The 26,900-nt window shown below is 43.0% G+C and overlaps 1 protein-coding gene across 3 annotated transcripts in view; it reads left to right on the top strand.

Moving 5' to 3' along the window:
• Window positions 1–2,850: 2,850 nt before the first annotated feature.
• Window positions 2,851–26,900, top strand: part of LOC115103700 (VPS10 domain-containing receptor SorCS1-like) — a 68,069-nt gene continuing 44,019 nt past the window's right edge. For 2 of the 3 annotated variants that reach the window (XM_065006208.1, XM_065006206.1), the window contains exons 1-4: window positions 2,851–2,975; window positions 4,602–4,666; window positions 17,600–17,689; window positions 24,192–24,343. In XM_065006208.1, the coding sequence (XP_064862280.1) occupies window positions 24,215–24,343 (129 nt within the window). In that variant the 5' untranslated portion in view covers window positions 2,851–2,975; window positions 4,602–4,666; window positions 17,600–17,689; window positions 24,192–24,214. The remainder of the gene's footprint in view (window positions 2,976–4,601; window positions 4,667–17,599; window positions 17,690–24,191; window positions 24,344–26,900) is intronic. The other variant, XM_065006207.1, reaches the window with a different exon arrangement.

Genomic DNA, 26,900 nt, shown 5'->3' with positions numbered 1-26,900 from the left:
AATGCTAATAGTATTAGTTAAAACTCAAAAGTTCATTAAAATACACATGCAGGGTATCAAATTAAAGCTACACTCGTTGTGAATCCAGGCAACAAGTCAGATTTTTAAAATGCTTTTCGGCGACAGCATGAGAAGCTATTATCTGATAGCATGCACCAATACACTACAACACAAAAGCACAGCAGGGGACGTAAACAAAATAATTAGCATTTCGGCGTTACACAAACCGCACAATAAAATATAAAACAGTCATTACCTTTCACCATCTTCTTTGTTGGCACTCCTAGATGTCCCATAAACACTATTGGGTCTTTATTTCGATTAAATCGGGCCATATAAAGCCAAAATATCGTTATATGTAGACTGTGTGATAAACGAAAAAAACAGCGATTTCACAACGTAACGTCATTTTTTAAAATTCAAAAAGTAGGCGATAAACTTTCACAAAACACTTCGAAATACGTTTGTAATGCTACTTTAGGTATTAGTAAACGTTAATAAGCGATAAAAATCATCCGTAGGCGATGTAAAAATCATTAGCTGTCGTCTTGGAAAAAATTTCACGAGAGAGCTCTTCCGGAATGATCTGGGCGGAGACCGGAGGTAAGTGGTGCCCCTGTTTCGGTTCAACCAAGAATCAAAGATGATTCAATTCACAAGACTCTAGACAACATGGGGATGCTGTGGGAGTTGAATGCTCGGTCTTATCTAATTCGGCTCACTGTTAACAATTGCTGGAAGTGGCGCAAGGATATTTATTTCCATTTTCTGTGATCAGGTTTTCCTGCGCTTTCCGATGTAACGCACGTTATGTTATAGCCACAGTCGTGATTTAACCAGTTTTAAAAACGTCCGAGGGTTTCCTATCCACACATTCTAACCATATGAACGTACTATATTCCTGGCATGAGTAGCAGGGCGCTGAAATGTTGCGCGATTTTTAACAAAATGTTCAAAAAAGTAGAGGGTAGGAGCAACTAGTTAACTATTCATGAACATCGCAAATTAAATTAAATAAATATATTTGCTCTCAAGCTTAGCCTTTTGTTAACAACACTGTCATCTCAGATTTTCAAAATATGCTTTTGAACCATAGCTAAACAAGCATTTGTGTAAGAGTATTGATAGCTAGCATAGCATTAAGCCTAGCATTCAGCATGCAACAATTTCACAAAAACAAGAAAAGCATTCAAATAAAAATAACTTCAGATGTTTTCAATGAGGAGACTCTCAGTTAGATAGCAAATGTTCAGTTTTTCCAAAAAGATTATTTGTGTAGGAGAAATCGCTCCGTTTTGTTCATCACGTTTGGCTACGAAAAATACCTGTATCCAGGAGTGTAATTATAGCCGCAAGCTCATTAGCATAACGCAACGTTAACTATTCATGAAAATCGCAAATGAAATGAAATAAATATATTAGCTCTTAAGCTTAGCCTTTTGTTAACAACACTGTCATCTCAGATTTTCAAAATATGCTTTTGAACCATAGCTAAACAAGCATTTGTGTAAGAGTATTGATAGCTAGCATATCATTAAGCCTAGCATTCAGCATGCAACATTTTCACAAAAACAAGAAAAGCATTCAAATAAAATCATTTACCTTTGAAGAACTTCAGATGTTTTCAATGAGGAGACTCTCAGTTAGATAGCAAATGTTCAGTTTTTCCAAAAAGATTATTTGTGTAGGACAAATCGCTCCATTTTGTTCATCACGTTTGGGTAAGAAAAAACCCCGAAAATTAAGTCATTACAACGCAAACTTTTTTCCAAATTAACTCCATAATATCGACAGAAACATGGCAAACGTTGTTTAGAATCAATCCTCAAGGTGTTTTTCACATATGTATCGATGATAAATCATTCGTGGCAGTTGACTTTCTCCTCTGAAGAAAATGGAAACGCGCATGGAGCTGGAGATTACGCAATAATTTCGACGGAGGACGCTGGGCAGACACCTGGTGAATGTAGTCTCTTATGGTCAATCTTCCAATGATATGCCTACAAATACGTCACAATGCTGCAGACACCTTGGGGAAACGACAGAAAGTGCAGGCTCATTCCTGGCGCATTCACAGCCATATAAGGAGACATTGGAACACAGGGTAATTCAAAATCTGGACCATTTCCTGTATGAAATTTCATCTTGGTTTCGCCTGTAGCATTAGTTCTGGGGCAATCACAGATAATATCTTTGCAGTTTTGGAAACGTCAGAGTTTTTTCTTTCCAAAGCTGTCAATTACATGCATAGTCGAGCATCTTTTCGTGACAAATATCTTGTTTAAAACGGGAACGTTTTTCATCCAAAAATTAAAAGAGCGCCCCCTATCTCGAAGAAGTTAACTGGTTCCTCTCACTGGGGTAGTCACAGCCCTGCTTGTTACTAAAACCTTTTTGGGTGTGAAAGTGTGTGTGTGAGATAGGACTGCGAAAGGAGAGACGTTGTGGTGAGCCTCTCTGTCCCCCCTCCCAGAGGTTTCTTCTTCTTTCCATATTCCTAGTTCTTTTCTACCATTCATTGACACCGTCATATACATTCCTTATACATGTAAAGTTATCAATGAGTTCTAGTCTGGTAAACATGAATCAGTACATTTCAAGCTAGAATCTAACACACTTCACTTGACACTCAGTTATGACGCTTGGTGTCTAGTTAACTGTTACCAGGAAACAGGATAGGGCCTATCTGTATTTTGGGAGCCTATATGTTAACATGAATGGTCTGAGTTATAATGATGATGGTGGTTTAAAGCCATGTCAGCCTATCTAGAGTTTATTGCTTTATTGCCCCGGGAAACTCTCTGGCATTGTCCTGCCATGACTCGAGCCCACTTCCTGTCTTGTGATAGATAGAGAACATATCAGTCTACTTATCTATTCTTTCTCTTTGTATGTTATTCTTCACAGTTGTACGCATCCCTGGACTTTGGGAGAAAATGGCAGCTGGTTCATGAGCATGTGAAGAGGTTCTACTGGTGAGTCATATGATTGTCTTCTTTCTTTCTTCTTCTCGTCCTCTCTGTTGTCCTGATTTTTTCCTTTGTTTACTCAGACTCTCCTCGCAATCTGTTTTGGAGCATCACTAGCAATGTGTGGAACAATGTGTTTTTTGCTTTCTGCAATGCAAGAGTCTGTGAAGTACATTGATAATACGTTTCAACACACTATCTGAATGACTAGTGTTGCTGGTGTTCTGTGTACCATTCTGTGTACCATTCTGCTCATTCTGCTCATTTCCACTGTTGATATGATTGGACTGAGATTAATCTACATCCAGTGTCACCATTTCGCATTCTGCCTCTCACATGTCACATTCCGGTTCATTTCTCAGATGCAGTAAACTGATATCATGGACATGGCACCTATCTAAACAATCTTTACTTTTTCATTGGGGGTTATCCAAGCATACTGTATATACATAAAATAGGAAGATACAGTATAACAAGTCATGCCCGGTGGCATGAGTAACAGATCACCCAGGAAGTTCCTGTTGCCTCTCATCTAATCACGTCAGCCCTCATCCCCCCCAACAGCCAACCGCAGTAGCCTTCCCCATTCTGAGAAAATGCACACTCATCACAAATGTAGCTCTGAATTTATTTTGCCTCATTGCTTTCCTACTTAGAGATGTAGAGGAAGCTGTGTGTGTGTGTGTGTGTGTGTGTGTGTGTGTGTGTGTGTGTGTGTGTGTGTGTGTGTGTGTGTGTGTGTGTCTGTGTGTGTCGAGCTCCCACCAGCTTTGTCCAGAGCAACTTGCATAAATCCGGTGTCACATATCCTGTATCATTTACTCGATCCATCCTTGATCCAACCCCTTCAAGGACTTTAAACTCTGACCCTCAGTATTAGTACTCTGGGCAACCTCAAGACATACTTATAGACAACGAGTTTGTCAGTCTTACTCCACCAGGAATGACATATGTCACACTATAGGAATGCCATATCGGTCCACAGTACCCAATGAAATGATATAATACGGTGATATACATTACAGTGACTTGAATTATGTGGCACAGCCTTGCCGGTGTACAGTGCCTGACTAAAGAAATACCATATTTAGGTTGCTGCGTATTTACACTTGTGACAGATACCACTTTTTGGTAGAATAACAAACCCACGGTGTCTGGCTGTTGCTGTGGGGGTTGCTTATCTCTGGAGAGAACGTCCTCACATGGAAAGGCATTGGTATTTTATGCCATCATTATTAAGACAACGCTGAAATGAGACGTCTATGTCTGGAGTGGAATACCCTTGCTGAGACTCAACTCCCTCTGTTTATTGTCTTCTTTCCTCTTTCTCTTCCCTCCTCCTCTCCTCTGCTTCCCTGCTTCTCTCCTCTTCTTCCTGTCTCCTCTTCCTCTCCTTCTCTCCTCTCCTTCTCTTCCCTCCTCTCCTCTTCTTCCCTCATCCTGTCCTCCTCTCCTCTTCTTCCCTCCTTCTCTTCCCACCTCCTCCCCTCTTTTCCCTCCTCCTCTTCCACTGTCCTCTTCTTCAATCTTCTCCCATTCTGTTCTTCCCTTCTCTCATCTTCTTCTCATTGCTTCGCCCCTCCTTCCCCCTCCTCTTCATCCTTCCTTCTCTTCTCCACTTATTTAATACAGACCTGTAACGGGTCTACACAAGGAGTCAGATCTGGTTCATATGGAGGCACACCCCCCTAATGGACGTGAGTAGCACTACACACACATACCCACGCACACACACACACGTCTCTTTTTTTGTCTCTCTCTGTCACACACAGCAGAGAAAGGCCCCCACATTTGCAGTCCAATTATCAGCCCTCGAACGATAGGAGAGGGAGAGTCTGTCAAGGAATAAAATCCACCCTGGGTTTAGAGCGTCATGTCCCAGGAGAGTGACAGTGGATTACCTCATTTATAAATGCAGTGCACGATATTGGATTAATATGGCCTTTTCCTCTCATCCCTCTCACTCTGGGAGTGTCAGCTCCATAACTCGCCAAGGCAACGCCACCCAGGGTCCTCCATAGGTGAAATTGTGAGATTGTTTATTCTAGCTATCTGCTGCTGTTGTTAGAGCCCCGGAATCAGAGACAGTTTAGTTTTCTGTACACCGAGAATGATCATAGTTGATCATGTTGAATAGTGACAAACCTACAACTTTACATACTGTATTGTATGAAACAATCACCATTATAGAATGGAAACCACAACATACTGGTCAAATTACACATATATATATATATATACAGTTAAAGTCGGAAGTTTACATACACTTAGGTTGGAGTCATTAAAATTCATTTTTCAACCACTCCACACATTTCTTGTTAAACAAACTATAGTTTTGGCAATTCGGTTAGGACATCTACTTCATGCATGACGCAAGTCATTTTTCCAACAATTGTTTACAGACAGATTATTTCACTTAAAATTCACCGTATCACAATTCCAGTGGGTCAGAAGTTTACATACACTAAGTTGCAGCCATCATACCGCTCAGGAAGGAGACGCGTTGTGTCTCATAGAGATGAACGCACTTTGGTGCAAAAAGTGCAAATCAATCCCAGAACAACAGCAAAGGACTATGTGAAGATGCTGGAGGAAACAGGTACATAAGTATCTATATCCACGGTGAAACGAGTCCTAAATCGACTTGACCTGAAAGGCCACTCAGCAAGGAAGGAGCCACTGCTCCAAAACCACCATAAAAAAGCCAGACTACGATTTGCAACTGAACATGGGGACTTTGGTCTGATGAAACAAAAATAGAACTGTTTGGCCAAAATGACCATCATTATGTTTGGAGGAAAAAGGGTGAGGCTTGCATGCCGAAGAACACCATCCCAACCATGAAGCACGGGGTGGCAGCATCATGTTGTGGGGGTGCTTTGCTGCAGGAGGGACTGGTGCACTTCACAAAATAGATGGCAACATGAGGAAGGAAAATTGTGGAGCTACATCTCAAGACATGAGTCAGGAAGTTAAAGCTTGGTCGCGAATGGGTCTTCCAAATGGACAATGACCCCAAACATACTTCCAAAGTAAAATGGCTTAAGGACAACAATGTCAAGGTGGCCATCACAAAGTGGCCATCACAAAGCCCTGACCATAATCCCATAGAAAATTTTCGGGCAAAACTAAAAAAGCATGTAAGAGCAAGGAGGCCTACAAACCTGACTCAGTTACACCAGCTCTGTCAGGAGTAAACAGCCAAATTCACCCAAATTATTGTGGGAAGCTTGTGGATGGGTTGGTTTGACCCAAGTTAAACAATTTAAAGGAAATGCTACCAAATACTAATTGAGTGTATGTAAACTTCTGACCCACTGGGATTGTGATGACAGAAATAAAAGCTGAAATAAATCATTCTCCATACTATTATTCTGACATTTCACATTCTTAAAATAAAGTGGTGATCCTAAATGACATACAACAGGGATTTTTTTACTGGGATTAACTGAGTTTAAATGTATTTGGCTAAGGTGTATGTAAACTTCCGACTTCAACTGTACACACACACACACACACACACACACACACACACACACACACACACACACAGTAGGTATACTGTCACAAGTGTAACGCTATGTCCTCTATTGCATGTCAATCACAAACCATACATAAGTTCCCTCAAGTTCAATTTATACAGACCTATAGCCTCGGTTTCCAGGCATCCTCACGTTCCCAGGAATAAGAGGCATGATCCATAGCTGGTTTAATCCAGATATCCAGTAATCTCTCTCCTCATCTTGCAGGTATTGTTTTATTTGTCTTCTTTTTAACTAGGCAAGTCAGTTAAGAACAAATTCTTATTTACATAGACGGCCTACCAAAAGTCAACAGACCTCGGGGACGGGGGCTGGGATAAATATATATATATATAACATATAAATACAGGACAAAACATATAAATACAGGACAAAACACACATCGCGACAAGAGAGACAACATACCACTACATTAAGAGAGACCTAAGACAACAACATAGCAAGGCAGCAACACATGACAACCTAGCATGGTAGCAACATGGTAGCAGCACAAAACATGGTACAAACATTATTGGGCACAGACAACAGCACAAAGGGCAAGAAGGTAGAGACAACAACACATCATGCAAAGCAGCCACAACTGTCATTAAGAGTGTCCATGATTGAGTCTTTGAATGAACATATTGAGATAAAACTGTCCAGTTTGAGTGTTTGTTGCAGCTCGCTCCAGTCGCTAGCTGCAGCGATGTGTGCGCTTCGGGGAGGATGAGGGCTGCAGTAGATGTCTCAGATAGGGGGGAGTGAGGCCTAAAAGGGTTTTATAAATAAGCATCAACCATTGGGTCTTGCGACGGGTATACAGAGATGACCAGTTTACAGAGGAGTACAGAGTTCAGTGATGTGTCCTATAAGGAGCATTGCTGGCAAATCTGATGGCCGAATGGTAAAGAACATCTAGCTGCTCGAGAGCACTCTTACCTGCTGATCTATAAATGATGTCTCCGTAATCTAGCATGGGTGGGATGGTCATCTGAATCAGGGTTAGTTTGGCAGCTGGGGTGAAAGAAGAGCGATTACGATAAAGGACACCAAGTCTAGATTTAACTTTAGCCTGCAGCTTTGAGTTGTGCTGAGAGAAGGACAGTGTACTGTCTGGCCATACTCCCAAAAACCCTCAGAGGTAGTAATCACACCTGTGGGGAGAGAGACATTCTTCTAACCAAACCACATGACCTTTGTTTGGAGGTGTTCAGAACAAGGTTAAGGGTAGAGAAAGCTTGTTGGACACTAAGAGAGCTTTGTTGTAGAGCATTTAACACAAAATCCAGGGAGGGGCCAGCTGAGTATAAGTCTGTATAAATTGCATATAAATGGATGAAAGAGCTTCCTACTGCCTGAGCTATGTTGTTGACGTAAATTGAGAAGAGCGTGGGGCCTAGGATTGAGCCTTGGGGTACTCCCTTGGTGACAGGCAGTGTCAGAGACACTGACTTCATACACTGCACTCTTTGAGAGAGGTAGTTAGAAAACCAGGCCAAAGACCCCTCAGAGACACCAATACTCCTTAGCTTGTCCACAAGAATGGAATGGTCTACCGTATCAAAAGCTTTGGCCAAGTCATTAAAAATAGCAGCACAACATTGCTTAGAATCAAGGGCAATGGTGACATCATTGAGGACCTTTAAGGTTGCAGTGACACATAACATGAGCGGAAACCAGATTGCATACCAGAGAGAATACTATAGACATCAAGAAAGCCCGTCAGTTAATTATTGACAAGTTTTTCAAACATTTTTGATAAACAGGGCAAACAGAAATAGGCCTATAACAGTTGGTTAAAGATCAGATTGATCTCCCCTTTAAATAAAGGACGAACTGTGGCTGCCTTCCAAGCAATGGGAACCTCCCCAGAAAGGAGAGACAGATTAAAAAGTTTGTAGACAGGCTTGGTGATGATAGGGGGAGCAACCTTAAAGAAGAAATGGTCTAAACCATCTGACCCAGATGTTTTTTGGGGGTCAAGTTTCATGTCAGTAATAACCACATCATCAACTTTAAGGGACATGGGCAGCTGTGAGGAGGAGGGTTTATTCTCCAGGTCTTTAACCGTTTTCCAGAATTGCTTGGGGTTAGACCCACAGAGAGAGAACTGCTCATTAAAGTAACTAACTTTGGCCTTCTAGCCTGAGTGCACTTATTTCTAATTTGCCTGAAAGAGAGCCAGTCAGCCTGAGTATGCGTGTTCCGAGCATTTCGCCAAATGCAATTTTTGAGGTGGAGTAAGTCTGCAAGATCACGGTCGAACCAGGGGCTGAACCAGTTTTTAACTCTCATTTTCTTTATTGGGGCTTGGTTGTTAACAATACCACTGAAAATATAAAAAAAGAAGGTCCGATAGTCTTCGACAGAGGAAATCAAGCTGATTCTATACCATTTTACAGAGGTCAGTTCATGAAGGAAGGCTTGCTCATGAAAGTTTTTTAGAAAGTGTCTATGACAAATCAGGACAGGTCGTTTTTATAAAACTAAAAAATAAAAATAAATTTAAAAAAAATTGCCAGGTAGGCCAGTTGAGAATAATTTCTCATTTACAACTGCGACCTGGACAAGAAACAGCAAAGCAGTACCCCAAAATCAGCAACACAGAGTTACACAAAAAAAGTACAGTTACAGTGCCTTGCGAAAGTATTCGGCCCCCTTGAACTTTGCGACCTTTTGCCACATTTCAGGCTTCAAACATAAAGATATAAAACTGTATTTTTTTGTGAAGAATCAACAACAAGTGGGACACAATCATGAAGTGGAACGACATTTATTGGATATTTCAAACTTTTTTAACCTGTTGCCTCTACTTGGGACGCTTGCGTCCCAACTAGAGCTCTGGAAATGCAAATGCACTACGCTAAATGCTAATAGTATTAGTTAAAACTCAAAAGTTCATTAAAATACACATGCAGGGTATCAAATTAAAGCTACACTCGTTGTGAATCCAGGCAACAAGTCCGATTTTTAAAATGCTTTTCGGCGACAGCATGAGAAGCTATTATCTGATAGCATGCACCAATACACTACAACAGAAAAGCACAGCAGGGGACGTAAACAAAATAATTAGCATTTCGGCGTTACACAAACCGCACAATAAAATATAAAACAGTCATTACCTTTCACCATCTTCTTTGTTGGCACTCCTAGATGTCCCATAAACACTATTGGGTCTTTATTTCGATTAAATCGGGCCATATAAAGCCAAGATATCGTTATATGTAGACTGTGTGATAAACGAAAAAAACAGCGATTTCACAACGTAACGTCATTTTTTAAAATTCAAAAAGTAGACGATAAACTTTCACAAAACACTTCGAAATACGTTTGTAATGCTACTTTAGGTATTAGTAAACGTTAATAAGCAATAAAAATCATCCGTAGGCGATGTAAATATCATTAGCTGTCGTCTTGGAAAAAAATTCAGGAGAGAGCTCTTCCGGAATGATCTGGGCGGAGACCGGAGGTAAGCGGTGCCCCTCTTTCGGTTCAACCAAGAATCAAAGATGATTCAATTCACAAGACTCTAGACAACATGGGGATGCTGTGGGAGTTGAATGCTCGGTCTTATCTAATTCGGCTCACTGTTAACAATTGCTGGAAGTGGCGCAAGGATATTTATTTCCATTTTCTGTGATCAGGTTTTCCTGCGCTTTCCGATGTAACGCACGTTATGTAATAGCCACAGTCGTGATTTAACCAGTTTTAAAAACGTCCGAGGGTTTCCTATCCACACATTCTAACCATATGAACATACTATATTCCTGGCATGAGTAGCAGGGCGCTGAAATGTTGCGCGATTTTTAACAAAATGTTCAAAAAAGTAGAGGGTCGACTTAAGAGGTTTTAACAAATCAAAAACTGAAAAATTGGGCGTGCAAAATTATTCAGCCCCCTTAAGTTAATACCTTGTAGCGCCACCTTTTGCTGCGATTACAGCTGTAAGTCGCTTGGGGTATGTCTCTATCAGTTTTGGGGTATGTCCTCCAAGTCTGTCCCCAAACAATTTGACTTGCTGGTTGTAAGTATTCAACTTTCAAATAGCTCTTTGTTGACTGTTGCTGGTGCTATCGTCCTCCATCAGCACTGGCCTGTACCCTACCTGCCCTAAACTCTCTCCTGGACCCCTATATCAAGTCTGAATGTGTAATGCTGTGTAACCTAAACTGGGACATGCTTAAACCACCTGACCAAGTCCTAAAGCAATGGGACTCCCTAAATCTTTCTCAGATTATAAAATGAAGAAGAATGAGACCTTTCTGTCTGTGGACTGAGGAAGAATGCAGAGCGCATGACTGAGTGCGCGCCGTTCGTTGTTTCTCCTTTCTATTGAATAGGCTATTTTCCAGTTGAAATATTAACGATTATTTAGACAATTGACACCCTGGGGATTAATTATAAACATCGTTTGAAATGTTTCGACAAACTTTACCGGTACTATTCGGATGTATTTGTCTGCATGTTTTGACCGCCTTTGAACCAGTGGATTTCTGAACAAAACACACCAACAAAACAGAGTTTTTGGGATATAAAGAGGAACTTTATCGAACAAAACAAACATTTATTGTGTAGCTGGGACTATTGTGACTGCAACCATATGAAGATCTTCAAAGGTAAGTGATTCATTCTATTGCTATTTCTGACTTTTGTAATTCCTTTACTTGGTTGTAAAATGTTTGTATGCTTTTGTAAGTGGGGCGCTGTCCTCAGATAATTGCATGGTATGATTTTGCTATAAAGCCTTTTTGAAATCTGACAAAGCGGATGGATTAACAAGAAGTTAATCTTTAAGCCGATGTATAAAACTTGTATTTTTTATGAATGTTTATTATGACTATTTCTGTATTTTGAATTTGGCGCTCTGCAATTCCACCGGATGTTGTCGAGGTGGGTCGCTAGCGGAACGCCTGCGACAGAAATGTTAAAAATGCAAGACCCATTCAAAAAATGTAGAACTAAGAACAGATATAGCCATTGGTTCACCCCAGACTTGACTGCCCTCGACCAGCACAAAACATCCTGTGCATTAGCATCGAATAGCTCCGACTATATTCAACATTTCAGGAAAGTCAGGAACAAATATACTCAGTCAGTTAGGAAAGCTAAGGCTAGCTTTTTCAAATAGAAATTTGCTTCCTGTAGCACTAATTCCAAAAAGTTTTGGGACACTGTAAAGTCCATGGAGAATAAGAGCAAATCCTCCCAGCTGCCCACTGCACTGAGGATAGGAAGCACTGTCACCACCGATAAATCCATGATAATTGATAATTTCAAGAAGCATTTTTCTACGGCTGGCCATGCATTCCACCTGGCTACCCTTACCCCAGCCAACATCTCAGCCACCCCTGCTGCAACTTGCCCAAGCCACCCCCACGCTTCTCCTTCACCGAAATCCAGACAGCTGATGTTTTGAAAGAGCTGCAAAATCTGGATCCGTACAAATCAGCTGGGCTAGACAATCTGGACCCTCTATTAACTCAAATTAGTCGCTGAAATTGTTGCAACCCTTATAACTAGCCTATTCAACCTCTCTCTTGTATCGTCTGAGATCCCCAAAGATTGGAAAGCTGCTGCGGTCATCCACCTCTTCAAAGGGGGAGACACTCTAGACCCAAACTGTTATAGACCTATATCCATCCTGCCCTGCCTTTCTAAAATCTTTGAAAGCCTAGTTAATAAAAAGATCCCTGACCATTTTGAATCCTACCGTACCTTCTCCACTATGCAATCTGGTTTCCGAGCTGGTCATGGGTGCACCTCAGCCACGCTCAAGGTCCTAAACCATATCATAACTGCCATCGATAAAATACAGTACTGTGCAGCCTTATTCATCAACCTGGCCAAGGCTTTCGACTCTGTCAATCACCACATTCTTATCAGCAGACTCAATAGCCTTGGTTTCTCTAATGACTGCCTGACCTGGTTCACCAACTACTTCTCAGAGAGAGTTCAGTGTGTCAAATCGGAGGGCCTGTTGTCCGGACCTCTGGCAGTCTCTATGGGGGTACTAAAGTGTTCAATTCTCAGGCCGACACTTTTCTCTGTATATATCAACGATGTCACTCTTGCTGCGGGTGATTCCTTGATCCACCTCTACGCCGACGACAATGTGTATACATCTGGCCCTTCTTTGGACACTGTGCTAACAAACCTCCAAACGAGCTTCAATGCCATACAACACTCCTTCCATGGTCTCCAACTGCTTTTAAATGCTAGTTAAACTAAGTGCATGCTCTTCAACCGATTGCTGCCCGCACACTCCCGTCCGACTAGCATCACTACTCTGGACGGTTTTGACCTAGAATATGTGGACAACTAAAAATACCTAGGTGTCTGGTTAGACTGTAAGCTCTCCTTCAAGACTCACATTAAGCATCTCCAATTCAAAATTAAATCTAGAATTGGCTTCCTATTTCGCAACTAAGCCTCCTTCACTCATGCTGCCAAACATACCCTCGTAAAACTGACTATCCTACCAATCCTTGACTTCGGCAATGTCATTTACAAAATATCCCCCAACACTCTACTCAGCAAACTGGATGTAGTCTATCACAGTGCCATCCGTTTTGTCACGTTCTCCAGCAGGTATATTTCACTGGCCATCCCCAAAGCCAACACTTCCTTTGGCTGCCTTTCCTTCCAGTTCTCTGCTGCCAATGACTGGAACGAATTGCAAAAATCACTGAAGCTGGAGTCTTATATCTCCCTCTAACTTTAAGCATCAGCTGTCTGAGCAGCTTACCGATCACTCACTGTGCCTGTACACAGCCAATCTGTAAATAGCACACCCAACTACCTCATCCCATATTATTACTTACCCTCTTGCGCATTTGCACCCCAGGATCTCTACTTGCACATCATCATCTGCACATATATCACTCCAGTGTTAATGCTAAATTGTCATTATTTCACCTCTATGGTCTACCTCCCTACTCTTCTATATTTGCACACACTGTACACATATTTTTCATATTTTTTTTCAATTCTGTTATTACAGTGCCTTGCGAAAGTATTCGGCCCCCTTGAACTTTGCGACCTTTTGCCACATTTCAGGCTTCAAACATAAAGATATAAAACTGTATTTTTTTGTGACGAATCAACAACAAGTGGGACACAATCATGAAGTGGAACGACATTCATTGGATATTTAAAACTTTTTTAACAAATCAAACACTGAAAAATTGGGCGTGCAAAATTATTCAGCCTCCTTAAGTTAATACTTTGTAGCGCCACCTTTTGCTGCGATTACAGCTGTAAGTCGCTTGGGGTATGTCTCTATCAGTTTTGCACATCGAGAGACTGAAATATTTTCCCATTCCTCCTTGCAAAACAGCTCGAGCTCAGTGAGGTTGGATGGAGAGCATTTGTGAACAGCAGTTTTCAGTTCTTTCCACAGATTCTCGATTGTATTCAGGTCTGGACTTTGACTTGGCCATTCTAACACCTGGATATGTTTATTTTTGAACCATTCCATTGTAGATTTTGCTTTATGTTTTGGATCATTGTCTTGATGGAAGACAAATCTCCATCCCAGTCTCAGGTCTTTTGCAGACTCCATCAGGTTTTCTTCCAGAATGGTCCTGTATTTGGCTCCATCCATCTTCCCATCAATTTTAACCATCTTCCCTGTCCCTGCTGAAGAAAAGCAGGCCCAAACCATGATGCTGCCACCACCATGTTTGACAGTGGGGATGGTGTGTTCAGGGTGATGGGCTGTGTTGCTTTTACGCCAAACATAACGTTTTGCATTGTTGCCAAAAAGTTCAATTTTGGTTTCATCTGACCAGAGCACCTTCTTCCACATGTTTGGTGTGTCTCCCAGGTGGCTTGTGGCAAAGTTTAAACAACACTTTTTATGGATATCTTTAAGAAATGGCTTTCTTCTTGCCACTCTTCCATAAAGGCCAGATTTGTGCAATATACAACTGATTGTTGTCCTATGGACAGAGTCTCCCACCTCAGCTGTAGATCTCTGCAGTTCATCCAGAGTGATCATGGGCCTCTTGGCTGCATCTCTGATCAGTCTTCTCCTTGTATGAGCTGAAAGTTTAGAGGGACGGCCAGGTCTTGGTAGATTTGCAGTGGTCTGATACTCCTTCCATTTCAATATTATCGCTTGCACAGTGCTCCTTGGGGTGTTTAAAGCTTGGGAAATCTTTTTGTATCCAAATCCGGCTTTAAACTTCTTCACAACAGTATCTCGGACCTGCCTGGTGTGTTCCTTGTTCTTCATGATGCTCTCTGCGCTTTTAACGGACCTCTGAGACTATCACAGTGCAGGTGCATTTATACGGAGACTTGATTACACACAGGTGGATTGTATTTATCATCATTAGTCATTTAGGTCAACATTGGATCATTCAGAGATCCTCACTGAACTTCTGGAGAGAGTTTGCTGCGCTGAAAGTAAAGGGGCTGAATAATTTTGCACGCCCAATTTTTCCGTTTTTGATTTGTTAAAAAAGTTTGAAATATCCAATAAATGTCGTTCCACTTCATGATTGTGTCCCACTTGTTGTTGATTCTTCACAAAAAAATAGAGTTTTATATCTTTATGTTTGAAGCCTGAAATGTGGCAAAAGGTCGCAAAGTTCAAGCGGGCCGAATACTTTCGCAAGGCACTGTATGAAACATGACGGGCTCTAACATCAGAAACTATCCCTTCCCTGAATACATCGACATCAGCTCACTGGCTGTCCAAGATGACTATATGTTTATTCAGGTAAGGCTCTGAGAATAATATATTGTACCATTTTGTATGTAGACCATGATGCATTGCATAGGACGTGCATCGTTAGCCTTGAACGATATGTGCATGTGTTCTGTATTATGCACAACCTGGTTTGGCTTGGACTGGGAGGGGATTTGCATATTTTACAGCACCACATGCAACAACTAGTTGATCCTCAGGTGTAAGGACAATAATTAATAAAATGTGAATATTGATGATGTATTGTTATGTTGACACATTGTATTAAAGGCTGTATGTTCTTGATTAGAATAGATAAAAGTTTTTTAATTGTTAGTTTCCAATCTGAATATGGACAGTGTATGTGGAATTTACGTCATTCTCGCCTTCAAAACCTTTACCAGTTGTTATGCTGCATGGATATTTTATTTGATTTCCATCATTTCTATTGTACAAAAAACAATAGACACATTCTGTATAAAGAAAAGGCACCTCGCGTGACATATGTAAAATATGGAAACCTTTTGTTTGAACCTTCATTCGAGAGTCTGCATTTGCACACTATTCTGATTCAGATGTGAAACCTAGGGAGTTTTATATTCTTCCACACTAGTCTCCAATATGTCATGTTATTCGCCATTTGTGCGAGAGAGAGGAATCTGCTGAATTCTAAGCAATGCTGGTGCAATTTTGGGGTCATGTTTTAAGTTCCCTCCCACCGCCTGAATATTATTTACTTTGACATTGTGCAAATGAGGATGCATGAATTGACAATCCAGTCCATTATAAATAACTTTTCCATCCATATTGAACTCCAAAGGACTACCTTGCTGTTTGAAGTATTTGAAGGGGAGAGTTATGGATGTATTTCTATTAGAACATGAATTAGGCCCACCAGTTTTTCCAAGTCAGGTCACATGGTCAAGTAAAGCTCCTGGTCCTAACTATTTAAATTAGAGCCTTGAGTTCTTTCTTGAACAAGTGGCTTCACCAGGAAAACTCTAGACTCTAGTAGCCTATGTCTGGGGTTCAGGAAGAACTCCTAGTACTACACGTGATGCCTTGAAAAAACTCTGGAATGTAGTTCTAGCCAACTCAGGGCCAAGAATTCTTCATAGTCAGGTCACATTTTCAGGAAAACTCCAGGCTCTACACGATTGGCTTCTTTCTGCCAGAATAATGGTCTGACAATATAGATCTGTGGTCTACCAGATCCCTCAACTGTGTTTGACCACACACAAGTCTCCCTAGCTAAACCCACATCCACTCAACCTAAACCTCCAACCGCATCTTCAATTCAGGAAACCTACAATGTTTTCTTGCGTTAAGTCACAGCCGAACCGATTCTGTGAAAGGTGGTAATAAAAATCCCAATTTCTGTTTCAGTTCAAAACCGCCCCTGGTTACTCTCTATCGACTTTAACCTTCTTAACTCAGTTGCATGTGGGACTATTTCTGGCGAGCGATCACTGTGCCCACTGTTCTTTCCTCACCTAATATTTATTTATCTTTCTTTCATGCTCTCTCTATCCCTCGTGCCCTCCTCTCTCTTTCTCCCTCACCTCCCTCCCTCCAATTGACCAGTACACTTAGAAGCGCACTAAGAGGCCTAATTGGTTCTGTCATAAAATAATGAGCCTATTTCGCCTCTCCCTTTTCCTACCCAGAAAGCCAGCAGCTTTTTTTTGTGGATGATTTCTCGATTAATGACATTCCGAAAGAGGAAGTGGATTAAATAAATTGCTACCTAGTGTTGAGGCTAGGACAATCACACTTTTGTTGCTGAAAATTGTTCTCCCATCCTTATAGCCTCCGAAGCCTGTGCTCTAATTACAGGTTTCTAACACTTTCTTCCCTGCTTGCAGTGTTTTACTGCATAGGCTAACAGCAGCTAACAGTTCGAGTGTTTGCTTGCTGAGGCGCTGGTATCATTAAGGTTGACTTTCCTTAGACAGGCCACTGAGCATTGCTTGGGAGAGTTAAAGATTTTTCTTGACAGAGAATAATGAGGCTATTGATTGTCCCTAAGAGATATTTACCCAAGTCTACCTCCAAAACCACAAAGGGCATCGACAACAGGAGAGGACTGAGAGGAGCAGTTTCCGCTGTATGCTAGCCAGGAGATTTTATTGTTATTTTCTCAATAGTAAAGTCCGGAAATAGCCATTTACATTTCTTATGGATCAATGTTCCTCTCTGACAATGAAGTATACATCTTTACATCATAAACAATGTCACCCATGGTCACTTGGGTGAAGGTTGCAAGATAGGTAATGATTGATACATTTCTGAAGGTTTTAGATTAATCCAAGTAGTTAATTCATGTTGACAACAATGAGTCACAGATGTGCAGCATGGACAAATGATACAAGTGAACACAAAGGGAATACTCAGTGTCGTGGCTCAATGTGTTCCAGGTTACTACAGCAGGACAGGCCAGCTACTATGTGTCTTACCAGAGGGATCCATTCCTCAAACTCAAACTGCTGAAATATTCTCTGCCTAAGGTAAGCAACATTCATGTTACAGGGATAAACACATGCCTCCGGTGATACATACAAGAGATCAATTATATTTTTCGTACTTTTTAACTCTGCATTGTTTGGAAAGGGCTCCTAAGTAAGCATTTCAAGTCTACACCTGTTGTATACGGCTTATGTGCCAAATAAAATGTATTTGATTTGAGGTAAGCAACAATGTCGCCAAGGATTTAGCTCCAGAAATATCTGTAGCATTAATACATTTTACAACTACATTTTTGTCATTTAGCAGATGCTCTTATCCAGAGCGACTTACAGTTAGTGCATTCATCTAAAGATAGCAAGGTGAGACAACCACATATCACAGGCATAGAAAGTATTTTTTTCCTCTATAACATAGCTGTCAGTAGAGTCAGACCTAGAATGGGGGGGGGGGGTGAAGTGCAAGTGCTGGTTATGTGTTTTTTTTTAAGGTGAGGAGGAGGATTATTTAAGATACTGTTTGAAGAGATAGGGTTTCAGATGTTTTCGGAAGATGGACAGGGACTCTGCTGTCCTAGCTTCAGGGGGAAGCTGGTTCCACCATTGGGGTGCCAGGACAGAGAAGAGTTTGGACTGGGCTGTGTGGGAGGGCGAAGAGACCTGAGGTGGCAGAACGGAGTGCTCGGTTTGGGGTGTAGGGTTTGAGCATAGCCTGAAGGTAGGGAGGGACAGTTTCTCGTGCTGTTCCATAGGTAAGCACCGTGGTCTTGTAGTGGATGTGAGCTTCAGCTGGAAGCCAGTGGATTGTGCGGAGGAGCGGGTGACATGAGAGAACTTGAAGGTTGAAAACCAGACGGGCTGCTGCATTCTGGATAAGTTTCAGGGGTTTGTTGGCACAAGCGGGGAGCACAGCCAACAGCGAGTTGCGGTAGTCAAGACAGGAGATTAGATCGTACTCTACGGATGTTGTAGAGCATGAATGCTTTGATGTTTGCAGTGAACAACAGCATGTTGTCCAGGGACAATGGCAAGGTTCTTTGCAATCTGGGAGTGGTCTTTGAGCAGGCAGGTCTTCCCGGGGAGGAAGAGCACGTCCATCTTGTCGAGGTTGAGCTTGAGGTGGTGGGCCGACATCCAATTTTTTTATATCTGCCAGGCACACAGAAATACGTGTCGTCACCTGGACATCAGAAGGGTGAAGGAGAAAAGTAGTTGAGTGTTATCTGCATAGCACTGATAGGAGAGACCATGTGAGGATATGGCGGAGCGAATGACTTGGTATATGGAGAGAAGAGGAGAAGTATGTGGTGCAGACACAGATCCTCTCCTCGTCACCTGGTAGGAGGTATGTAGGATGCAATCCAAAGGTGTGCATAGCCTGAGACGCCCAGCCCTGAGAGGGTGAAGAGGAAGATCTGATGGTTCATGGTGTCAAAGGCAGCAGATAGATCTAGGAGGATGAGAACAGAGGAGAGAGAGTCAGCTTTGACACTGCGGAGAGCATCCATGACACAGAGAAGAGCAGGCTCCGTTGAGTGAACCGTCTTGATGCCTGGCTGGTTAGGGTCAAGAAGATCGTTTTGAGAGAGATAATGAGAAAGTTGATCAGAGACAGCACGCACAAGTGTGTGTTTTGGAAAGGAAACAATGAAGGGATACATGTCTGTAGTTTTTGATGTCAGATGAGTCAAGTGTTGGTTTCTTGAGGAGGAAAGCAACTCGGGACATTTCGAAGTCAGAGGGATTGCAACAAGTGGTCAACGATGAGATGGGGGATTAAGGAGGGTGGTGAAGGTGGAAAATAGTTTCATTGGGTTAGAAGCGGAAGCTTGAAATTTAGAGTGGTAGAAAGTGTCTTTAGCAGCAGATACAGAGGAAGAGAAGGTAGAGAGGAGGGAGTGAAAGGATGATTGGTCCTCCAGAAGTTTAGTTTTCCTCTATTGTTGCTCAGCTAACCGCAGCCCTGTTCTGTAAGCTCGCAATGAGTCACTCAGCCACGGAACAAGAGAGGAGGCCCGAGCCGGCCAGGAGGAAAGGGGACCGTGTGAGTCATAGGATGCTGAAAGGGAGGAGAGTAGGGTCAAAGAGGCAGAATCAGGAGATAGAAGGGAGAAGGATTTAGCAGAAGGGAGAGATGATAGGATATAAGAGGAGAAAGTATTGGTAGAGAGAAAGCGTGACCATCTGAGTAAGGGCTGAGTGGTTAGATTTGGAGGAAAGGTAGACAGAAAAGGAACAAAGTAGTGATCAGAGAGCTGGATGTGGGTTGCAGTGAAATTAGTAGGCGAGCAGCCTCTACTAAAGATGAGGTCAAGCGTATTGCGCTTGGAGGGGAATAAAAAAAGGGTGAGGTCAAAAGAGGCAAGAAGGAGAAAGAGAGTTGGAAAGAAATTAATCAATATCAGACATCGGAAGTCGCCAAGTACTAAGAGCGATGAGCCATTGTCAGGAAATTAGCTTATCAAAGTGTCAAGCTCATTGAGGAACTCTCCAAGGGCACCTGCTGGGCGATAGATGACAATAATGTTAAGCTTGAGTGGACAAGTGACAGTGACAGCATGAAATTCAAATGAGGAGATGGACAGGTAAGAAAGGGAAAACATCTACACTGAGGAGAAATGAGTAGACCTGTGACACCACTGCGACGACCAGATGCTCTTCGACTATGAGAGAAATATAGTCAGATGATGAAAGAGCAGCTGGAGTAGCAGTGTTCTCTGGGGTAATCCATGTCTCCGTTAGGGCCAAAAAGTCAAGGGACTGAGGGGTAGCATAGGCTGAGATTAACTCAACGGTCTTGACCGCAAATAGGCAGTTCCAAATGCTGCCAGAGACCCGGGTACACTAAATTAGAAGGGTTGCGGCCAAAGGAGTGGGGAGCATCTGTAAAGCCTACAGGGAAGAGGTGATAACAGGTATAGAAAACACATACATAGTTGACAAAGCTACAAAATAGCAAAATGAGAATCTGTAAATTACTAGGTAAAATACTCAAGTGAGAGAGAAGCCCTCCTATCTTTCCTTGAATTTCTCCAAACAAAAACTCGGCAGAACCGTCTTACAGCTTGGTGTGTAGTCTCATACTGTGTAGTTTCACTCGTGTAGTCTCACTCTTCTATTGCAGTTGTTGAAAGACACTATATGGTGTGTAGAGTACATCGGCAGCTATAGTGTTAAGGATCAGATTTTAAAAAACAACAACATTTAAGCAGAAAATGGACATACCCAAATCTAAGTGCCTGTAGCTCAGGTGATGAGGCAAGGATATGCATATTCTTGATCCTATTTGAAAGCAAAAACTTTGAAGTTTGTGGAAATGTGAAATTAATGTAGGAGAATATAACACATTAGATCTGGTAAAAGATAATACAAAGAAAAAACATGCATTTTTTTCTACCATCATCTTTGAAATGCAAGAGAAAGGCAATAATCTATTATTCCAGCCTAGGCGCAATTTAGATTTTGGCCACCAGATGGCAGCAGTGTATGTGCAATTTTTTTTGACTGATCCAATGAACCATTGCATATCTACTCAAAATGTTCTATCAAAAATGCCCGAAAGTGCCTAATTGGTTTATTAATACATTTTGAAGTTCATAATTGTGCACTCTCCTCAGAAAATAGCATGGCATTCTTTCCATGTAATAGCTAGGGGGGGGGGGGGTTTGGTAATAGGTTAAGAAAATATTTACTAAATAAATTAAAGTTAAAAAAATGAATAAAAAGTAACACAATGAAATAACAATAACAACGATATATAGAGGGTGTACGGGCACCAAGTTGATCTGCAGAGGTATAGGTCAGTTGAGGTCATTTGTACAGGCCAAAAATATCAGCAAGGACAAGAACTACCCGAGCCGCTGCCTGTTCACCCCACTGTCATCCAGAAGGCGATTTCATTTGATTTTATCTAGGTAGGGGTAAAGTACTACTGCTACTCCTTCTAACATAGGTGTTAATGGTTTACAAAAACGGGCTTAGTATTCAAAGTGATGGTCACAGCCAGTGGGTAAAACTGGTTGAAGTTACAACAATCCAGTTTTCCATTCAGTATGATGTTGTGTTAACTAGTTTAACCCTCTGGGTATGTATGCATGTGCTAATCACAAACTGTTATAAACTGAAGTTATGCTGTATGTATCGCTGTAAAGTTTCACTTTCATCTTTTTTTTAAACTGTACGAGACAGACTACTCATTTGAGTTCCTCTGAAAAATACTGTAGATATAACTCTGACCAAAGTACTTTGACGGAGTCCCATGGATTGTTGTCACATACCCTGGAATGTTGGGCTTCAGAAGCCCTGTGGCCTAAAAGACTCAGAGAGGAATCATTCACAACGTACTTTGAGCTCAACAGGGAACAAAGAGACTGAGTGACAGCAACAGTCTTTTACTGTTCTCCCTGCTCTCGTTAAATAATTCCTTGCTTCTCGTCAGTATTCTCTCACTTTCTTTTTCTCACTCCTCTATTGTTCTCTCTTTTTCTCTCTCAAATCAACGTTATACTGTTCTAAAAAAAATCATGCTTCCCACTTTAGCCTGATGGGAGTAATTTGAGTGTCAGTTGGATTCAATCTGGACAATCTTTCCTTCAATCAAAACGTTTTTCTCTGACTCCTATTCGAGTTCAACTTCGGTTTTTGATTCAATCCATCTCCCAGCGTTATGAACTTCAACACTGAGAACTTGCCTAACACAGTCAATACTCAAGAGTGGTAGACCAACAAATCAACGACAATCCAATGTTGAACTACCTGATTCCCTACTTTCTCAGAGCTATAAATAGATTTTGAATGAGTGAGTGGTAGTAGGGAGGAAGGAAGAGACAGACGGATGGAGGGTCAGCTAGATGATTTAGGTAATGTAATAGTCATGATGATGATGATGATGATGCTCCTTTCTGTTAGCCTAGCTGTGTGTGTGTGTGTGTGTGTGTGGTAGCTCTCTGCCAAAACTCTTAACCCCTCTCCCCACCCCCCCATTCGGAGCCTCAGATTCCCTGATTCAGCAGTGGATCCATATTTCTAATAGATTGCAGAAAGCTTCATTAATGCATATTGAAAGATTGTAAAAGGCTGTCTACAGGGAGACAGAGTGCATGTACTGAGGGAAGTCTGGTTTCTCAGTGGTCGTTTATCATACTAGTGCTACTGTGCTGAAAGTTGCTGTGTTGTTTGTTTTGCATATGTAGATGGTTCCACATGCATACATCAGTCTAGCACGCATACAGGTAACTGCCAAAATAAAGGAAACACCAACATAAAGTGTCTTAATAGGGCGTTGGGCCACCACGAGCCAGAACACCTTCAATGCGCCTTAGCATAGATTCTACAAGTGTCTGGAACTCTATTGGACACCATTATTTCACAATAAATTCCATAATTTGGTGTTTTGTTGAGGGTGGTGGAAAACACTGTCTCAGGCACCGCTCCAGAATGTCCCATAAGTGTTCAATTGCATTGAGATCTGGTGACTGAGACGGCCATGACATATGGTTTACATCATGTTCATGCTCATCAAACCATTCAGAGACCACTCATGTCCTGTGGACATGTTTGCCTGGAAGAGACCACTCCCACCGGGATAGATCTGCTTCACCATAGGTTGAAGTTTATCCCTCAGAATATCTGTGTATTTATTGGGATTTACCTTGCCCTCTAAGGGGTTGAGTGGACCTAAACCATGCCATGACAAATCACCCAACACCCTAACAGAGCCACCAGAACCCTCATTTACTCAAGAGTTTCCTTTATGTTGTTACCTGTAGGTCCATATATAATATGACAGCCACACATAGGTCTACACAAATGACTAGATGTCACTCTCAAAGTCAATGAGACGTTAATGCCAACAATCATCATTGGAAGAGGCGATAGAGGGATGGGTGTGGGGGATGATAAATAATTACCGGAGGTGCCCTTCTCCCGCCTCATTAGCCGTGTCCATCCTGGCCCGCCGTGTTTCTATGACGATGTCAAACGTGGGGCCTATTAGAGCCACTCATACTGGAAGGGCCCCTAAGGCCCCTCAGGAAGTGTGATGCAACTGGAGGCCCTCAATGTTTGCTGCAGTATGGATCGTATTTAAAGCACAGTCATCAGGTTTCTCCCCCATCACACTTCCATCCTGGATGGGTTATTATAGGAAGATAGTTTGACTAAGGAGGCAAGGAGCCATGACTGCTCTCTCTCTCTCTCTAACGTCCAGCATTGTACTGTACTCACATCAGTTGTGGGCAGTTTTTCCCGCACTACAGACGGGTATATCAGTCCTCTAATACAGGACCAGTAAAGGCTCAGTGCACTACTTTTGTGAAAAATTATAATTTTCAATAAAAAAAATATTTTTTAATCTGATTTTTCAGGGGGTGCTGCAGCACCCTCAGCACCCCTACTTGCTTTGGCTATGTCTGTCAGGGGCTATTTTTGGTACTGTTTAGTGCTTGAAAAAAAACAATGGAAAAAAAAACACCATGTCATCTGTTTTGGTGGTTGGATTGGCTAGTTTTAGCGTCTGTTTAAGAATTTGTTCTCTATTTCTCCCTAGGTAGCAGGTACTGTACCAAAGGCATGCTGATCGCTAACATGAGGCTGGACAACCAGGTGAAGACCTACATCACCTACAACAAGGGTCGTAATTGGAGGTTGCTGCAATCCCCTGCGACAGACTTGGCTGGCAACGATATCCACTATGTGCTGGTAAGTTATACTGATGCTAATCAAACATGATCTAAGACTGCCTGAACTCTTTCAGGGGCTTTCCCAGATCCAGATTAAGCCTAATCCAGGAGACAGAGAAGCATACTCAATAGATCATCTCAATTGAAAGTTTATTTTAATCCAGGAATATGTGTTCAGTTCCCTTCAAGTTATATACATAAATGATAACAGTCGTGTTACATCACACACTAAAGGGAGTGGTTGGGGAATTACTTTACGTAATCACATTTAAGATATGATATGAGATGAATTGTGTACCATCTCCTTGTTACTTACAATACGCTCGACCTCATCTTTACTAGATGCTGTTCTTCCACTAACCTCGTTGCAACTCCCCTCCAAGTCTCCGACCACTACCTTGTATCCTTTTCCCTCTCGCTCTCATCCAACACTTCCCACACTGCCCCTACTCGGATGGTATCGCGCCGTCCCAACCTTCGCTCTCTCTCCCCCGCTACTCTCTCCTCTTCCATCCTATCATCTCTTCCCTCTGCTCAAACCTTCTCCAACCTATCTCCTGATTCTGCCTCCTCAACCCTCCTCTCCTCCCTTTCTGCATCCTTTGACTCTCTATGTCCCCTATCCTCCAGGCCGGCTCGGTCCTCCCCTCCCGCTCCCGTGGCTCGACGACTCATTGCGAGCTCACAGAACAGGGCTCCGGGCAGCCGAGCGGAAATGGAGGAAAACTCGCCCCCCTGCGGACCTGACATCCTTTCACTCCCTCCTCTCTACATTTTCCTCTTCTCTCTCTGCTGCTAAAGCCACTTTCTACCACTCTAAATTCCAAGCATCTGCCTCTAACCCTAGGAAGCTCTTTGCAACCTTCTCCTCCCTCCTGAATCCTCCCCCCCCCTCCCCCCCTCCTCCCTCTCTGCAGATGACTTCGTCAACCATTTTGAAAAGAAGGTCGACGACATCCGATCCTCGTTTGCTAAGTCAAACGACACCGCTGGTTCTGCTCACACTGCCCTACCCTGTGCTCTGACCTCTTTCTCCCCTCTCTCCAGATGAAATCTCGCGTCTTGTGACGGCCGGCCGCCCTACAACCTGCCCGCTTGACCCTATCCCCTCCTCTCTTCTCCAGACCATTTCCGGAGACCTCCTCCCTTACCTCACCTCGCTCATCAACTCATCCCTGACCGCTGGCTACGTCCTTCCGTCTTCAAGAGAGCGAGAGTTGCACCCCTTCTGAAAAAACCTACACTCGATCCCTCCGATGTCAACAACTACAGACCAGTATCCCTTCTTTCTTTTCTCTCAAAACTCTTGAACGTGCCGTCCTTGGCCAGCTCTCCCGCTATCTCTCTCAGAATGACCTTCTTGATCCAAATCAGTCAGGTTTCAAGACTAGTCATTCAACTGAGACTGCTCTTCTCTGTATCACGGAGGCGCTCCGCACTGCTAAAGCTAACTCTCTCTCCTCTGCTCTCATCCTTCTAGACCTATCGGCTGCCTTCGATACTGTGAACCATCAGATCCTCCTCTCCACCCTCTCCGAGTTGGGCATCTCCGGCGCGGCCCACGCTTGATTGCGTCCTACCTGACAGGTCGCTCCTACCAGGTGGCGTGGCGAGAATCCGTCTCCACACCACGTGCTCTCACCACTGGTGTCCCCAGGGCTCTGTTCTAGGCCCTCTCCTATTCTCGCTATACACCAAGTCACTTGGCTCTGTCATAACCTCACATGGTCTCTCCTATCATTGCTATGCAGACGACACACAATTAATCTTCTCCTTTCCCCCTTCTGATGACCAGGTGGCGAATCGCATCTCTGCATGTCTGGCAGACATATCCGTGTGGATGACGGATCACCACCTCAAGCTGAACCTCGGCAAGACGGAGCTGCTCTTCCTCCCGGGGGAAGGACTGCCCGTTCCATGATCTCGATCACGGTTGACAACTCCATTGTGTCCTCCTCCCAGAGCGCTAAGAACCTTGGCGTGATCCTGGACAACACCCTGTCGTTCTCAACTAACATCAAGGCGGTGGCCCGTTCCTGTAGGTTCATGCTCTACAACATCCGCAGAGTTGACCCTGCCTCACACAGGAAGCGCGCAGGTCCTAATCCAGGCACTTGTCATCTCCCGTCTGGATTACTGCAACTCGCTGTTGGCTGGGCTCCTGCCTGTGCCATTAAACCCCTACAACTCATCCAGAACGCCGCAGCCCGTCTGGTGTTCAACCTTCCCAAGTTCTCTCCTTCACGTCACCCCGCTCCTCCGCTCCCTCCACTGGCTTCCAGTTGAAGCTCGCATCCGCTACAAGACCATGGTGCTTGCCTACGGAGCTGTGAGGGGAACGGCACCTCAGTACCTCCAGGCTCTGATCAGGCCTTACACCCAAACAAGGGCACTGCGTTCATCCACCTCTGGCCTGCTCGCCTCCCTACCACTGAGGAAGTACAGTTCCCGCTCAGCCCAGTCAAAACTGTTCGCTGCTCTGGCCCCCCAATGGTGGAACAAACTCCCTCACGACGCCAGGACAGCGGAGTCAATCACCACCTTCCGGAGACACCTGAAACCCCACCTCTTTAAGG

This window comes from Oncorhynchus nerka, linkage group LG21 (assembly GCF_034236695.1).
Source record: "Oncorhynchus nerka isolate Pitt River linkage group LG21, Oner_Uvic_2.0, whole genome shotgun sequence".
In the NCBI taxonomy this organism is placed as follows: domain Eukaryota; kingdom Metazoa; phylum Chordata; class Actinopteri; order Salmoniformes; family Salmonidae; genus Oncorhynchus; species Oncorhynchus nerka.
The sequence above is the reverse complement of the archived record's forward strand: the minus strand, read 5'-3'. Positions and strand labels throughout refer to the sequence as shown.